Below are 18073 nucleotides of genomic sequence, written 5' to 3' on the forward strand. Positions count from 1 at the left end.
ACGCATGCACAATAACCCTGGTTAGTTGTTTAGCAACATAAGAGGGTCGAATATGAGAGAATGAGAATATCCATCCATTTTCTATACAGCGTATTTGGATCAGGGTTGCGGGCAGCTGGAGCCTATCCCGGCTGATATTGGGCAAGAGGTGGGCTCCACCCTGGGCTTGTCATTGATCCCATTACGTTTTTCTGGCCCACCTAATGTTGAGTGTGGTGCAACCATCTTGAACGCGTTTTCAGACAACTTGTAATTAACGAGTGCCGTGACTGTATTTTAACAGTATGATATTTTTCCTTTCTCTCTCCATAATGTCAGGTTCAGTCAACCTTGAACATTTAATAAACAACAGACAAAGAAGGAAGGCAAGAGACTTAGATTATTTTTGCTCACGAGGAGAACAGACAGAGATGTGCACAGTTACAATCTCCTACCGCTCTGAAGCACATTCTGCCCAGCCATCTGTTTATTTCTTTTAGGGCGGCCCCTGGTTACACAGTGGATGCTGCTCTAAAGGGGAGGGAACACACAGCAGCAACCTTCATGGATATGAGTCATTGTACAAATAATAATACAGACGTGTCTTTCTTTCGGCGCCGAAGGTTTCAACAGTCAAAGTTCAACAGTTCATCCACAAAGTGTTTCATCCGCTATCGTGGGCACAGTTCCTGTATTGCAGCTGCAACAGACATGCTTTGCAATACTATAAGAGTAAATATGGGATAACTTATGTACATTTATTCTAACCTTATTTTTCTTTATCCAGGTGTGGTGTTGTTTTGCAACCATAGATTACTAACATTTGCTGGTTTCAGATTAGAGTGGTTGGCTTGGCGGGATTTAATGATGACAAATTCCTCAATTCAACTTTCTTTTGGTGTGTTTTCGCAGAAAGAAGGAGCGTCGAGGAATAGCAGGCGAATGGACGAGAGGAAGCCCGGAGATAAAAAGTTTCACTCATAGGGATGGATGCTTGTTCTCTCTACCAGGTACGGTTGCTTCATGTCGCTCACTTTTAGGCAGTCAGTCCCAAGTTAGACTCATTTGAGATCATCAGATTTATTTACCAAACTGGTGAGAGTGCCAGGTGTTTATTGGAGGTAATGTATTTATTCATTCATTCGCTATTACAGTATATAGTTTTAATTTCCCCAAAATGTATTCAATTTAATAACAATATATAAAACATGTATATTAGTCGTTCAATTATGTTATATACCGTTATGTTACGGCAAAATAAATTGTACTCGTACAATTCTGTATGAATGAATGAATCATAAGAAATTTCAAAACGCCACCACAATATCTACTGTTACACGCGGTGGTTTCAGAGGTCCAGTAAAGGCATTTGTTCAACTGGATGACACGCATAACTATTATTTGGGTCACGGTTACTTTATCTGAGGAGAGGCATTTGTTGAAGCGGATGACACGTTAAGTCACAGTTACTTTATTTGAGGTAAGGCATTTCTTGCCAATGACTCATTGATGGTTAATTTAGTCTGGGACAATATATTTCAGGTGAGGCATTTCTTCACGTATGACTCACCCGTAGCGTAATTTATAAATGGCTGATTTGTTTGAGGTCTGGCGTTTGAGCAAGTGAAGGACACACCATTTGGTAGCTGGATCATGGTTAATTTATTTAAGTCACAGTTAATTTATTTGAAGTGAGACATTTCTTCACGTATAACTCACCCGTAGCGTAATTTATAAATGGCTGATTTGTTTGAGGTCTGGCGTTTGATCAAGTGAAGGACACACCATTTGGTAGCTGGATCATGGTTAATTTATTTAAGGTGAGGCATTTGTTGAAGCGGTTGACACATTAAGTCACAGTTAATTTTTTTGAGGTAAGGCATTTCTTATTGTCTGACTCACGTGATGGTTAATTTAGTCACAGTTCATATATTTGAGGCGAGGTGTTTTTTCAAGTCGATGACTCATCCGGAGCATCATTTATACATGGTTAATTTATTTGAGGCGAGGCGTTTGATCAAGTGAATGGCTCGCCATTTGTTAACTGAATCAGCGTTACTTTATTTAGGGCATTTATTCAAGTGCATGACACACTGGATGATTCATTGTCACATTAAATGTATTTGTGGTAAGGCATTTGTTCATAGTTAATTGATTTGAAGTGGGTGACACAAATCTTGATGAACTAACTCAGGCACTGCATCTGTTAGTGGAGGCAAATATTTGATGAAATACAGTCTAACTAAGCATGTTTTTCCCCCTAAATGGCAAATCATCCCAGCCCACATATTTGCTCCTGCCTTTGCAAAAGGCTTACTGATGTCTGAGCCTGCTCATTCTCTGGCAACATTTCTTTCTAAGGGGGTGGGGGGGGTTGTTTTGTGCTGGTGTCATTGGTCATTAGTGACAAAGCGCTGATGAGCAATATTTAACTCTGACACCTGCGCCTGTGTCTTTTTTGTCTACCAAAATCCCTGACTGGTCGCAGTGTGTCACTTCCAAAAAGAGCCTGTTATCCCTGCAGCCTCGCTGTTAAGCCCCACTGCTGTTCGGCCATATGCTGCCCTCTCTACCAATGACATCATTTATTGGCAGCGTTGGCAAGTCACGCAGAGCGTCACGCGCCATCATGAGGCTAACAAAGATCAAAATTGCTTTCATACTTCTGTAATTCCTTATTATCTCTTTGACTGCCAGACGTTTTCAGAAAAGGGATGCCGTGGGTGCCAGCCGATTTTAAGCATTTTGACTGATCTTTCAAGGTCCATAGAAAATTATGTGTTTGGACTATGGAAACACACATACTACCAAATGAAAGATTGGACTCTCATCTTTCATCAGAAAAAAAATGTTTGTTTCTACCTTATTCCGTTTTTCAGTAATCAACAATAGAAAATGGTTAGTTTCAACTCTGTTTTGAAACAAACGTCTTTGGCACTCCTCCATAGAATTTTACTAAACGTTATTTAACGTTTTTGGCAGTCAAAGAGTTATTGATGCTTTTGTAATTCTATTATTGATCGATCCTATCATCCAATCCTATTTGTATTGATGGATCCATACACAATGTTGAAGAAATGGTAGTTATTACACAAACGGCCAGCAGGTGGCAGCATAGCAAAAGAGATCAACCAGGGCCATGTTGAAAAAAGCTCATGTACTGTACCCACAGTTCTTAACAGATTTGTGAATTATTAACCTAGCTATATTCTAATGCTAATTTCTGTAAAACGGAAACAGATATAAATATACTTTTTTTCCTGATGAAAGAAGAGACTCTAATCTTTCTTTTGGTGTTTTTTTTTATAGCAATAGAACACAATATTCAGTGGGCCGTGCAAAATCAGTCAAAATTCAGTAAAAAAGCCGGGAGCGAAGGGGGTTGCTTGAATGAAAATGGCTGGGAATGAATGAGTTAAACTTGTGCATCATGATCAAATGAAGTACTTTTTTTCCCAGTGTGGTAATCTGCAAAGGATGAAACGAGATCATTTGTTTCTTTCAGACACGACTTTGGCATTGATGCTATTAATCTAATGGCCGTATTTTTATGTACCGTTTTGTGTCCCGCAGCCATACAGGATCATATTCCACGTTCCTGGGAACAGGGGTTACTTGAGGGCTGAGGTGTTCCAGTTTGAGGACTTGAGTCCAAGAGTCCAGCCAGCATCCGCTTCCACCGAACGGACTTCACGTGATGAGGGGAGTAACAACGGCCCTCTCGATCCTCCAACGCATGAGCATGAACAAACTCCTCCCACTCCTTGTCAATCAAAGGACCCGGGAGGGCGAACGCTCGGTCCGCGGGACCTGTCCGTCGAGGATTCCGCTTCCTGTTAGGGCTTTCGGGGGCGTCTCCTTCGCTCACATCCACACACGTCGGTGCAACCAAAGACGGCACAAACGGAGGAATTACGGAGAAGACACAATCCAACACGACAGCGATCTAATGGAACACGTCAGCCAACTTCAACACTGGCCTTATAGTTTTTCTTCTCCAACCCGCTGTTGTCAGGAGGTGAACTTTTTTCTTCCCTTTTTTTTTTTTTTAAACTAAAAAATGAACACGTTTTTCTGTATATAGAATCAGAGTGTGTCCAATTGTTAATACGCTACTGGTAAGAATTTGCTCACATCGGGGTGTGGGATCTTTTCAAGTGCTTTAGTAATCCACTGAAGCAATTCCACTTTTCAAATAGGTGCGTGTAACACAAGTTCTTGTACTAAAAAAAAGGGGGGGAAAAGAAAAAAAAAATTGAAGATCTACTAGAGCAGGTATAACGTTTGTATACGGACTTGGTTTGATTTTAACTTGAGGACATTTCCAGAAAATCAGTGTTGGGATGGAATCCCGCAGCCTTTCAAGAGTATTTTCAAGCATGCTGTTCACATTATTTTAAGTACGATTTTTACAAGTTTGCAAAAAGCACTGTATTAAGAAAAAGGCCCTTTTATCCGTGTACATGTACAGACTGAATGTTTGTCACTGGTTTTATATTTTAAAACGGACGAGGGTAGCGATTTTGTTTTTTTGGATTTGGGGGTGGGTGGGGGGGGGGGATAACGTCTGCGTGTGTAAAACTGGAGGGTCAGCTTGAGAGCGGACTAAAGTCGAATGTAAGCTCTCGTCGGCTGTACAACACTGTAACCAGTTATCGTGCGTTCTTGGCTATAAGGTGTAAGAGTCCGTACACTGTTTAGACCGTGTCGTCCGTCTCACAAATGCTGTGTGGTATCAAATGGCAAAAAAAAAAAAAAAAAAAAATGGGGCATTTATTTTTCATTATTAATCTTTTTGGGTGACATGTCTACTTTATTTAAAATCCACTTCACAAGCAGAGATTATTTTGACTGTAGCTCTAAATAAATAAATAAATAAAAAAACACTGGATGGTCAACAGAAGCTGTTGACTAAATTGTGTTTGGCTGTTGACGCCGTGTGGTATTTAGACAGGAGAGCCCGTATATGCAGTGTCCATTAGAAGCATTCTCTCATGTGTGTGTGTTGGTTTTCATTAGGCGAACCCATAGATCAAGTGTGTTCAGTATCTGCCAACGCTGTCGACATTCAAACTATGTGACGTTTTCTTTTTCTGTGGGTGTGGGGGGGGTGTTAAGCCCCCCCCCCCCCCTCTTACTCCTCTCGGTCTATCAGGGGCTCGACGATCCTTTGATATGGTTGAACTATGGATTTTGTTTCATATGTGTTTTCACCCGGGGCGGACTTTTTGATGTACAATTCTTACTAACAGTGTGAAGGCATTGAAATGTAATAACAATTCTAGCACTTTGGTTATCTTTTAGAGGCGATAGCAGCAGCGAGGACACCGCAAATGTTTCAGATGTCTTTCAAGAAAATAGAAAACAAACTCAAAAGTCGAGCTGAAAAGGACAAAAATAAATAAAAAAAATGCATTGGTTTTGCAATACAACTCGTTTCTCTTGTGCTGTGTGTGTGTGTGTGTTGTGATATTGACATGGAGGTGGGCAGCAGAAAAGACATTTCTTTTGGGATGTAACAAACGTTACCTATCATATTAGACTGGGACTATGAGATTCATGTATTTATATTTTTATATAATTTCCAGTTTAATTCATTTTGTAGAAACGTTAGGGGACTGGATTGTGTGTGTGTTGGGGGTGGGTATCGCAGCAGTATTTAGGAATGTAAACAAAATCTGAAAATAGCGTTAGCAACGACAGCAACATATAGAGAAGCAAGATATTCCACATGAATGGCCTTTTTTTTAAGAGACTTGTTTGATTTCACTATAAAAAAAGGATTTGTGGCAAATGTGTTGTCTGGTGGCAGCCTAAGGAATAATGCATCTGTTGTTCAAAAATTCTGGGAAAAAAACAACAAAAACACTCATACAGGTAAGGTATTTTCAGTTATTTGCTAGGTTAGCTTTTTTTGCTTTTTTGGAGTACATATTGTATAGCAAAGCTATAGAAACACGTTTTTATAGCAAAAAAAACATAAGCCAGTGTTAACTAGCTCTTGGTTTAGAAAAACGTTTTAAATCTGCCAATTTATCGAAACGGTTACACAATGACAGTAAATTCTTTGTTTTACACACGCATCTGTACAAACCCGTACCCTAGTGCCATGACATTTTCTCAATAAAGTTTTGGAAACACTGACAGCATTGACAATCTTAACCAAAAAAAAAAGGCTCACCACCGAATAAAACACCTTTTTTCTTTTCTTTTTCTCTTTTTTTTTATAGCAATTAACTTTTTTGTGTACCTTTTTTTTTTTTAAATATTGCAAACATACAACAATAGCCATTATTAAAAATGACAAATCAATGACTGAAACAATTGTTGACTATACATAACAAAAGAAAACTAAATAACATGCCAGGGGAAATAAGTTTACAAAAAATACTGAAATGTTTACATAAATTGTAGGTCTTGATAGCTTTTTGGTTACGAGAAAACTTAATGGACTCGATGTACTGCCTGATTTCACAATGGAAAGCAAGTAAATACGTTTTCCTATGTAAGAATTTACATTTATGGATGTAAATTTTAGCCATAAGAATGATAAGATTAATAATTTAAATCTCCTTGGGCTTTAACTTGATTCTTTTAAAGTCATAGAGACCATCCATCCATCCATTTTCTTGGCCGCTTTTCCTCACTAGGGTCGCGGGGGTGCTGGAGCCTATCCCAGCTGGCTTCGGGCAGTAGGCGGGGTACACCCTGAACTGGTTGCCAGCCAATCGCAGGGCACACAGAGACGAACAACCACACTCACATTCACACCTAGGGACAATTTGGAGTGTTCAATTAACCTGCCATGCATGTTTTTGGAATGTGGGAGGAAACCGGAGTACCCGGTGAAAACCCACGCAAGCACGGGGAGAACATGCAAACTCCACCCAGGAAGGCCGAAGCCCGGACTCGATCTCACATCCTCTGCACTGGGAGGCGGACGTGCTAACCAGTCAGCCACCGTGCTGCCAATTCATAGAGACCAAACAGTTCAAAATCTCCATCAATCGTTTCAGTAATCAATTTGCATACGTCACTCCAAAAACTTTGGCCAAAGGGGCGGAGCCAAGTCACAGTTTCGACCTCCACAGAACAGAAAGTGCACTTGTCATCAACATATTTCTTGAATCTTAACATTATGACCATTTGAGGGGTAAAAGCACTTTTTTGCGTACCTATTTCTGGCTCACTCACCTTTATGACGTGCTATAGTTGAGCAGTTCGACCGAGCCGCCGCACTTCCGGAGACTTCCACATGGTGGCGCTGTCACCGCGGCGCCCCAGCAAGGTGACACTGCGCAGGAGCAGAGCTGCGTCGAAGCTCGGCGCTCGTCTTCTGCGTCGAAGCTCTCCTCCTCCTCCTCACAGTCGCCATGGCGGACAGCGCGAGCGAGAGCGACACCGACGGCGCGGGCAGCAGTTCGGCCACCCCGATGTCGACCTGCGCCTCCAACTCGGGCAAGCCGAGCATCGTGATCTCGCAGTTTCGCCTGGAGGAGCTCACCAACCGGCTGGCCTCGCTGCAGCAGGAGAACAAAGTTCTGAAAATCGAGCTGGAAACGTTCAAACTCAAGTGCAAAGCGCTGCAGGAGGAGAATCGGGACCTGCGCAAAGCTAGCGTCACTATTGTGAGTAGCGTTAGCCTCTTAGCTCGCGGCTAACATACATGACAGCCTGATCGATACCTGGCTTTTTTTCCTTTTTTTTGTCATGTAGCTAGCGACACGCGCTGCCGTTGAATCGCATAATAAGTCCGTTTCCACGCGTAATGCATGTCACGCGTGTGTTATATTCCTCAACACGCCCCTCTCGTGTTGTTGTCGAGCTAGCCATGTTGCTATGCTAACGTAGCGTGCGTGCTAACGTCTCCGTTGGTGTTGGCCGGCCAGCGGTTAGCCAGACAGGCTAGTTTGGCTTTGTTTTGTTGCTGTACCCACACCACCCCCCACCCCCCGCTAATCTCCGCTAACCTTAGCTCAGCGTCCAAAGTCGCGTTAACACCTCACGAAGTCATTAATTAAACCGGCGTGAGCTCTTTTGGGGGGCTCAAATCCGAAATGGGCGACACATACACACGCACGCGAAGTGGTTGGGGGGGAAAAGCGTCCACACGCAGCTAAAACGCCAAATGGATGCAACATTAGCCTTGATGGAGTTTGTAACTGATGCCGTGTCGAGATGGGAGGTATGTAGGCCAAACTTGGTCTAGCTAAGCCGAGAGAGAGGCTCATGTGTCGGCCGGGTTGAGGTGAGGTTCAGGCCGGGTGTCTCCTCAGCTTTGACCCCCCTTTCATTAAATCATTCCAGCTCGTATATAAACGCATTGGCGAGATGATGAATTTGCGTGTGTGCTGCCTCCTGTTTCACTCCCTCCCTCTCCCCTTTTTGAGGCTCCCATTACTGCAATAACCCAGGAGCCATTAGGGGAAATTATGTTTCCGTTTTGGATGCCAGTGGAAAAACAATAGTGAATCACCAGCTTGCCTTGCCTTGAAAACTTTCTGTCCACTGTTCGGTTAAGACGACTCCACCCTGTCAAAGCAAACAATATTTTGGCTGGTTTGGCACACTTCGAGTGACTGCAGCAAGGCGGCGGTGTAGTGGTTGACACGGCTGGCTCGCAGGCCTGAGCTTGGGTCGAATCACGACGTTTCCGCTTCTTCCCAAATCATCCTTTTAAAGTTGATTGGAAAGTAAAATGTCCATGTATGCGGTTAACCCTCACTGAGTCCAGGGCGACAAAAGCAGACACCCATAAATGTTTTACATTTCATCGTTGCCCCAAACATTTCTGCTATCTTTACATACAACCCTTAGCATGAGTTCTCACACAACATTTTCCTATCTTTGAACATACCTGCTTACCTTCTTTCATTACCGTCTCTTGGGAACTAGGCTGTTTGCCACAAACTTTAAAAAAAAAAAAAAAAAGAGAGAGAGAGCTGGAAGCATCTTAGGGTGTTACAAAATAAAGCACACAAATATTTGAGTAGGCGTGACTAGGTGTGTTTTCAGCTAATTGTTTTAGTTATGTTCTTATGATAAATTTGCGGTGAGGATTCACAAATCAGCCAGCGTTGACTGTGCACATTTGAAAACACACACTGTGAATCTAAACTAGAGCAAAATAATATACTTTTAAACATAGTCTAAATATGTACGTTAGAAGAGTTTAAATGAGCAAAGTAGTTTGTGGAAATGACCTCGTTTCAATCGATGGGGCGGCGAGTCAAACCAGGCCAACTTAATGTTTAGCTTTTGTAATACGTGTTGCACTACTGTTTACTTCTGTGTTATCACTGCTAACTGTTGACACTCATGGAGTTACTTAAGTGCAGTTTGTCACACGCAGGCTGTGTCATTTTCCGTCACGGCATATCGGACATGCCGCTTAAGAGGCGTTATTATATCTGTCGGCCGCTAGAATTTAAAGTGCAAATGCAGCCTTTGTGAAACTCGTTTTCCCGCCCGGCTCACCAACATTTGACGCGGCTTTTGTTGCGCAGCAAGCCCGAGCGGAGCAGGAGGAAGAGTTCATCAGCAACACCCTGTTCAAGAAGATTCAAGCCCTCCAGAAGGAGAAGGAGACCCTGGCCGTCAACTATGAGAAGGAGGAGGAGTTTCTCACCAACGAGCTCTCCAGGAAGCTCATGCAAGTGAGTAGCGCCACCATTTTGTTCAGGGGCGAGTAACGAGAACGTAAGATGGATTTGATGGATTCCGCTTCGGTGCTGAAGGCATGCAATTTAGAATTGTGGCTAGATTGTTCTGTAAAAAATAATGCGCTGCTAGAGTTGCAATGAACATCAAAGGTTGGTTGCTATGTACAAGATGGCAATTATTAATAATTGCAATAAAAAGTAGCCCAGCAAAGTTGGCTGTTTGGTGTTAATGTGAGGCGACTTGCCTCCGCTGCACCTGCTGCACGTCATCCTAGTTAATGGTTAGTACCCAGTGTATTGTTTGTAGGTTTTATTATACCATGTTTGACTTCCTTTTATGCTCGGATGAATAGCCTAAAGTGTGAAATGCAACACGTTAGTCTCTTGCCATCAACGAGCAAACTTTATTTGACTTCATGTTTAGCCTTTCACTTCTTTTTGCATTCGTGTGACAGTTGGGAATGTTGAAAAAGCGCAATACGCAAAGTTGACCTGCCATCAGCTGTCCTCCCTCTGTCCACTTCCCTAAATGATTTATCGTAGTTTCGGTCTGTTGGCTAATAGAAATGGAGAAGGTGCAACACGCAATTCTGAGTCTTGATTATAAAAAAAATTCCCATTTCGGCCCTTAAAATCGTCAGAATTTTTTTTGTTTGTTTTAATAAAGGAAAGTACTACAATTGTCCAAAAATCAAAAAAAAAACAAAATATATATTCAATTATATGCTTACATCATTTCAGGTGAGAAAATAGTTTTTGAAGGAAAAAAACAAATCTGAGGTTGCGTAACGTCCTCTGTGCAGACTTCCCTTAAAGGACCTCGTTTGCGTCCATTATGCATCATCACCTCAACATGATAGTTGTCTTCAGCTTTCGACTCTCCACTGCTGACATTGGAGCTGGGCTCTTTGCCAGAACCTTGCGGCGGCCATCTTGCGCTCAATTGGATCTGCCGCGCCATCCTCGGACTCACCTTGAGCCGTTGCAGGTTGAAGCCGACCGCACCGGGAGAGCAGATTTTCATGTCCTGGCGCCGTCTGTGGCTGGATTGGTGTACAATTCCAAATTAAATCTGAAGGATTTAATTGCACTGAAAGAACTCATGAAAAAAACTGCAATACATAAATAATGCCAACGTTAACTCATTTGCTCCCAAAAACGTATAAATACGTTATATTTGAATTATTACCATGCTCCCAAAGACGTTTTTTTTTTTATGCTAGTGCATACAGAAGGCTTTGATGCAGCCTCAGAACTGAAGAGAATACTTGAAGCAATGGTAGTTATTACAAAAACGACCAGCACGAGGCAGCAGAGTGTAAGCGATCAACCAGGGCCATGTTGCAAAAAACAAAAACAGATAGAAATACACTTTTTTTCTTGATGAAAGAAGAGACTCTAATCTTTCTTTTGGTAGGTTCCATGCTTTTATAGCAATAGAACAAAATTTTCTGTGGGCCTTGCAAAATCAGTCAATCCGGTAAAACAGCCAGGAGCGAAGGGGGGTTGCTTCAGTGAAAATGGCTGCTGGTGAATAAGTTGAGATATTTTATAAATTTGCAATATTGAGTGAAAAGAATCTCAATTAGTTAATTTTTCAAAGTCGTTCATTGACATCATTGATGAGTATCTGATCTCCGTATAATGCAGATCCGATTTTTCCCCCTCCATCTTTTTATTTGAGATTTCTGATTCCCTGCATTTTCTATTTCCACTGCGATGACGCATACCATCCAAATTGTTTGACTTGAGCCACGCGGTGCAAATGTGGCCTGCGTTTGACATCATCCGTCTGGGTCGTCCTCGTGTATGCAAGCTCCCGGCAGCTCGTGCATTCTCATCAGCTGTATTTTTAACCTGCCCGGACGGCGACTCTGAGGGCTGACGATGACGTCGCCGCGGCTTCCAAACGACTCTCCTCCCGTCCGCCTGCTGTCGTTTCTATGCCAGTCCGCCCTCGCCAGTCCTTTCCCATAAATGAGTTTGCGCTTTCCCTACTGATGACGAGTAACTGTTGCTTACATAATCTGTCACTGTTATTTGTCTGCTTAATCTGCCAAATGCGGTTGCCGTGGTTGCCGCGTCGGTCATTTTTCAAAATTAACTTAACATCTCGCTTTGTTCCCCGCTCAGTTGTTTAGCTAACATAGTTGATCTTTTACACTCCCGTCATCAAATAGTTGACAAGTGACTCATCGTCATCCTTTTGTGCATCTCTTTTCTCCCGCCCCCTCACTTGCTCTTGCCCCTTTTTTTTTTTCCCTTTTTTTTTTTTTTTTCCTTTTCTTCATCTTAGCTCCAGCACGAGAAGGCGGAACTGGAGCAGCACTTGGAGCAGGAGCAGGAGTTCCAGGTCAACAAGCTCATGAAGAAGATCAAGAAGATGGAGAACGAGACCATCTCCAAGCAGCTGACTTTGGAGCAAGTATGAACGTCTCGGTTCAATTTCAATATGCACTCTTGCGTCTCCAGGTCGGAATTTTTTTGATTAAAGTAGCACTAAGGAACTTTTCAACGTTAATAAAATATTTTTATAATTCTTCTGATGAAAACACCGACTTAAAACTAGTTGAATGGTACCTTTGCCATGGCCTGAGGGGGTCTTTATCATTTTTACTGGCACTAAGCAACTTTGAGGCGGATGGTCGAAACACTGCCACAAAAAAATAAAAAAACTACAAATGTGCTGACTGCTTTATGGCATACATCACTTTCCCCATTCGTTACAAAGAAGTCAATTTAAATGTTGTCGCACAATTAATTAACTGCTTTCATGGCAGGAGCTGCAAAACAACTGAAAAGATTTGTCTGAGAAGACCAAAAAGGAAAAGCTACCCGGATAAAAGGACAGTCAAGGATCAACATTAGCCCAAAAAAAACAAAAAAACGCAATGCGCTTGTCCTCATGGGAAATGTGGTCTTCTTTCAGGCAAAACAAAAGCAGTTTTGTCCATGTGGCGCCGCTATAATCAACGTAAACTGAAAGTTCCTTAGTGTTGCTTTAAGTGATGATTGTCGTCCCGGCCGGCCATTTACACAAACGGATACAGCAAGAGAGAAAAAAAACACTTAACACGTTTTAGTGAGAATTGACACTTTGAGGAAGTGAGTAAAATGATCCGAATTTCCTGAAAACGTCCTCTAACCCAAGCCCAAACCATTTGGCCAATATCTTCAAACCGCGCTTTACTTTTGCTGGCGGTGTCCTCGAGCGAGCAGGCGGCAAGACTTTCTGTACCAAGACCTTGAATGTGCCGGGCGCTTTCTCTCAATGTTTTTTTTCTTTTTCTCATCACTCCTCCAGTTGAGGCGGGAAAAGATCGACCTCGAGAACACATTAGAGCAGGAACAAGAAGCCCTCGTCAACAGACTGTGGAAGCGCATGGACAAGCTGGAGGCCGAGAAAAGGCACGCGCTGCTCACACAAAATCACTTTCGTCACATTGCGGCAATCTTTTTTTTTTTTTTTTTTTTTTTTTTGTTCTTATGGACTTTTTATCCACCAGGATCCTCCAGGAGAAGTTGGACCAACCCGTGTCGGCCCCGCCGTCCCCGCGGGACGTCTCCATGGAGATCGACTCCCCGGAGAACATGATGCGGCACATCCGCTTCCTGAAGAACGAGGTGGAGAGGCTTAAGAAGAGCCTGCGCACCACCGAGCTGCAGCGTAAGTGGACGGCGGGCAAGCGGCGGCAAATATGCTTGCGGGTTTGCAAACGGGGTGCGCCCGCAACCAAAATGTTCGAAGAAGGAAGTTGCGCCTCAGCAACCCAAAAAATGTTGATTAAAAAGCCTTTTTAATGAAGCGATTAATCGTGATTAATCAAAATTCTACAATGTGATTAATCTGATTATAAAATGTAATTGTTTGACAGCTCTAGTTTTAATTAAGTCCATCATCACTTGATGATCCAAATTGTAATTGTTGGTTTGCCTTTCCAACTAAATAATGGAGGTTAATTAGCATGAACCAGAGAGCCTCTCCTGTGACCCGTCTGTCTGTTTCGTTTCTGGCCACTAGGGGGAGTGCTTAGCCCAACCTTAAATTAGAGGGAAGTGCTGAGATCAGGGATGTGATTTTCTCTGCTAATTCGCGGAATTCTGCTTTTTTTTTTTTTTTTTTTTTTTTTTAAGTAGTTCATTGTGTATGCACATGACTCCGACAGATAACATCTTCTGCTATAACAAAGACATTTGTGGTATGCTCTAATATGAGTTACTTTTCATTTGGTCATGATACAATTATTTGTTCATGAAATTTGAACCCCTCAACATTATTTATGTGTTAACTTAGTAATCACATTAGTTAGATATGATGATATTCTCAGTGATAGTTTTTAAAAGCAAAGGCAGTCCAATGTTTTTGAATGTGACTGATTTTGAGTTGACTAAAACTGCCATTTTATATGGGATAGTTCAATATACATTGAAAATTTATGCTCTTGTTTTGTCTATTTCTTTGTCATGTGAGTGCATTGAAAGTACTTAAAAACACAGAAAACCCACGAGCTCCGGGGGGCTCCGACCTAGCGGCCCCCAGACCCCCGGCTAAATTTTCAGATAATTTCACTTTGGTCAAATCACATCCCTGTGAGATGGAAATGCAGACTTTTTTGTTTGCTTTCTGATCCTGGAATCGGGCATTTGACCCGCTGTCCGGTTGAAAAGCGCCGACCATAAGCGATGCCATTTGTCCCCGCGCAGACACGGAGAAGCGTGCGCAGTACATCGAGGAGGAGCGACACATGAGGGAGGAGAACGTCAGGCTGCAGAGAAAACTCCAGCGCGAGATGGAGCGTCGGGAGGCGCTGTGCAGACAGTTGTCGGAGAGCGAGTCCAGCCTGGAGATGGACGACGAGCGGTACGAGGCGCGGTTCGAAAGCAAAAGATGTCGGACGTGCGCGAGACGAGCGAACGTGAAATTGCTCAGCTCATGGAGGACATGTCCACATTTTATAAATAATATTCCAAAATAGTGTCTTTACCATTTTGTTGAACGTTGCTTCACATGTTCAAACAATTTCAACCGCAAGGCTTACATTCTACATTTCAGCAATTTTTTTACAAAGTATTGCGCATATAAATTGCATCACTTGATAGCACCAACAAAAAAATCATATCGTTAACCATGCAACGTTAATCCAGCCTGAATGTGTTGTGATTGCTTTGTAGCCAAACAGGTGCGTTATGTAACATTATGCCACCTCATAAAACAGGACGGTGTGACCCGATCACCGAGCACAGATAATCATTATGGCAGCAATAACATTGCGTTAGTCACCGACAGCCCTTTTTTTAATATTTATTTTTTGGTCTTGCTTCACATCAGGTACTTCAACGAGATGTCGGCGCAGGGCCTGCGAGCGCGGACGGTGTCCAGCCCCATCCCGTACACGCCCTCCCCCAGCTCCAGCCGGCCCATATCCCCCGGTAAGATGGCCGCCGCCGCCCAAACGCTCAGCAAGTTCACACGTTGTCATCAAATACAGAACGACTTTTTTTTTTTTTATAAGCTATCATAAGCACATGAAAATCATGATCATAAAGTCGCTTTATGTAACAGACCATATCATCATTTTTATCACGTCCGCCTTGTTGACTTGCAGTTTCATGTTTGAGCTCATCCTTGCACCGGAAGAAAGGAGCATAAATATTTTATTTCTCGGCAATCAGAGTTGGAAATCTGTGTCAGGGGTTTCCCAGCATGGAGAACTCGCACAAACAACATCTTGGAAACTCAAGTACAGTTATAGTTTTCGTTAGTTATTTTGCAGGTCGTCATTGGGGGAAAAAAAAAAAAAAACATTAATGCTGTTTAGAGGCTTGAATTGATTACCTTTTTTGGATGAGTGATCAATCGTTTGGATAGCTTTTTTTTTTTTTTTTATAGAAAACTTTCCAAATCCTCAGCATGTCTTTTCCAATTTCTGTAGTCCAACATGAAAGCACTCATTATCGTTGTTGAATCAAAAATTTAGTATTACTTTAGAATTTTACATTTTTTGCCTGTTTTCTGCAACTCTACAGACCAAAAAAAGCAACTGAATCGCAATTTGTTCCTTTTTTTTTGCACTGTCAATTTGAATTGATGTCCAATTTTTTTTAATAAAGGAATTGAAATTAAAACCTGTTCTTCAACCCAAGTAATGAGCAGATTAGTCAATTATTACAGTAATCATCAGTTGCAGCAGTAATGCTGTTAAGTTGCTAAAATAATAATAAAGTAATTGACGGTCATACTGTATAAAAAAAAAAAAAAGCTTGAATAAATAATTAAAATAATAAACCATTACAAATGATATTTGCACCTTTTTTTTTTTTATTACTAATTTGATCAATCGTGGTTGGTCCAAAAAGAACTTGCATAATTAGTGTTTCAAATAAATTTTTTTGTCTTTAAGATTTTTTACATGTTTAAACATTTTTTTGTTTTGTACCAAAAAACAAATGATTGTCCTCATCGTGATTGCATTCATTACCAAAAAATCGTGATTAATGTTTTCTTCATAATCGGGCAGCCTCAAATGTTGTTTTTTGTTGTCTTTTTTTTTTTTGTATTTAAAAATTGTTGTTTCAATGGGGCAAAACTCTATCGTGGAATTCTTAACCCCGCCTTCCCACCCCCAGCAAACTGTTCCTTTTTCAAAATGGCTGACGTGCAAACATGTCATCCAAAGTGTGCTGTCCTGTTGAGCAACTTTCACTTCTCGCCGACGCAGGTCTCTCGTACGGAAGTCACACGGTCGGCTTCACCCCGCCGGCCACTCTGTCCAGAGCCGGCATCTCCCACTACAACACCCCCGCCCTGCACGTCCACGGAAGCTCCTCCCACTCCGTAGCGGTGAGTCAGTCTTACTCGTATCAAAAAAAAGACTTCATGGTAATGTGGTTCAAAATGTGTGATCTCTCCCCCGCCCCCGTCTCTGTGACGCAGAGGCCCTCGCCAAGGAGAAGCGCCAGCCCCGACAAATTCAAACGTCCGACCCCACCGCCGTCCCCCAACACACACTCGGGGGCCCTGCAGCCTCAGCCTCCGCTGCCGCCGCCGGCCCAGCCCATGGTCCAGTCCATGTCCTCCCCGGCGGCCATGTCGCAGCACGCCGCCGCCACGCAGCCGCCCCCCTCCCAGCCTTAACGCCGCCCGCCCGCCCGCACACACACGTCTCCGTCTCGGGGCGCGCGAGGGCGCCCGCCCGATGCCACGACGCCAAAACCGCAGCAGCTTCCATCATTTACAAGCTCTGGAAGAAGCGCTCAGAAGCAGCTTAGAAAGTTTTAAAGAAGAGAGCGAGCGAGCGAGAGAGAGAGAGAGAGAGAGGCGACGCACGCACGCCCGCCATGCCAAGCGGCCAAATCGCCCGCGTCGACATTTTCTAATTGCTCTTAAACGGAATGGATGTACTGAAAAATAATCACTTGTGGGACTCGTAGGCCAATTATCCGTTCCGCCCTCCTGTCGTTTTTTTTTTTTTTTTCATTGCTTCGGAACTTTAGCTGGTTGGAATTGTTGTTGTGGCGCTTTTTCAGATAGCACAAACGGCAGGCACAGAAGCTTCGCGGCGGCTTTTTTGTTGTTGTTTTGCGATAGATGGATGTTTGGGTCCGCAGATGGATGTGATCTGTGGATGTGATCGATTGTTTTTACGCCTTATAAATGTGGCACTCGATTGCAGTAATTTGCCCCCCCCCCCCCCCAAAAAAAAACACACACCACCACAAAGCACCCACACTCCCGTTTTCATCCGTTCCGCAGTTTGATCGTTCACTCGCGTTTTGCCGAGATGTGTCATCGCGTCGCCGTTTTTGTTTTTGTTTTTTTGTTCCCGCATTTTCAAGGCTCGTTGAAGTCAATTTGGGGGAGGGAAAAAGGGGCGGGGTCCTCCTTGAGGATGCACACTGGTACATAAACCACAGATAAATGTCGCTTGTTAAATAACGATGTAGTCTGAGGTGTTACTTAGTCATGTACTCTTTGCTCTTCTCTCTGGTGTATTTGTCAACGCTTTTACCATCATCAGATAATGGCAAAAAAAAGTAAACAAACACATTGTGCTCTTTACACTAAATATACATACTGCTAAAACATTCGAAATGAATGGTACTGTCAAACTAAATTTCTATGTATGATTAAAATCTCTTGAGATGAAAACATGGGAAGCATCCCACTTTTTCGTCCGTTATTCCTCAAAGTCCTTGCGATGTTGAGCCCTGCAGCTTCTTGTGCTCAAGAAGCTACACGATAGCCTAGCAACTGTTTCCTTGTCACTCCCCATCAGATGGTTGTCAAGTTCCCACGGTGAAAGTTGAGACACCTTTTTGTTATGATCAGACATGAGCTCACCAGTCGAGCGTTCGGCCGCTGGATGTGTTGCACAACCTTGTGCTGGTTGGATTTGTCTTTAGCCGCAAAATGGTGGAATCTGATTTGATCG

General features: G+C 42.8%; 2 protein-coding genes across 50 annotated transcripts in view; both read left to right on the forward strand.

Moving 5' to 3' along the window:
* LOC144061807 (ankyrin-3-like) overlaps window positions 1–5411 on the forward strand; it is a 107048-nt gene extending 101637 nt beyond the window's left edge. For all 49 annotated transcript variants that reach the window (XM_077582601.1, XM_077582579.1, XM_077582616.1 and 46 more), the window contains 2 exons: window positions 892–989; window positions 3553–5411. In XM_077582601.1, coding sequence (XP_077438727.1) covers window positions 892–963 — 72 coding nt within the window. In that variant the 3' untranslated portion in view covers window positions 964–989; window positions 3553–5411. The remainder of the gene's footprint in view (window positions 1–891; window positions 990–3552) is intronic.
* A 1832-nt stretch (window positions 5412–7243) lies between these two features.
* On the forward strand, window positions 7244–17332 carry LOC144061499 (coiled-coil domain-containing protein 6-like). Its single transcript, XM_077582012.1, has 9 exons — window positions 7244–7607; window positions 9486–9635; window positions 11938–12066; window positions 12946–13049; window positions 13148–13308; window positions 14346–14502; window positions 14971–15071; window positions 16361–16482; window positions 16576–17332. Exons 1-9 carry the CDS (start codon window positions 7353–7355, stop codon window positions 16774–16776), a joined length of 1380 nt encoding a protein of 459 aa, XP_077438138.1. The 5' UTR covers window positions 7244–7352; the 3' UTR covers window positions 16777–17332.
* The last annotated feature ends 741 nt before the right edge of the window (window positions 17333–18073 follow it).

Source organism: Vanacampus margaritifer, chromosome 12, assembly GCF_051991255.1.
Source record: "Vanacampus margaritifer isolate UIUO_Vmar chromosome 12, RoL_Vmar_1.0, whole genome shotgun sequence".
Classification (NCBI taxonomy): Eukaryota; Metazoa; Chordata; class Actinopteri; order Syngnathiformes; family Syngnathidae; genus Vanacampus; species Vanacampus margaritifer.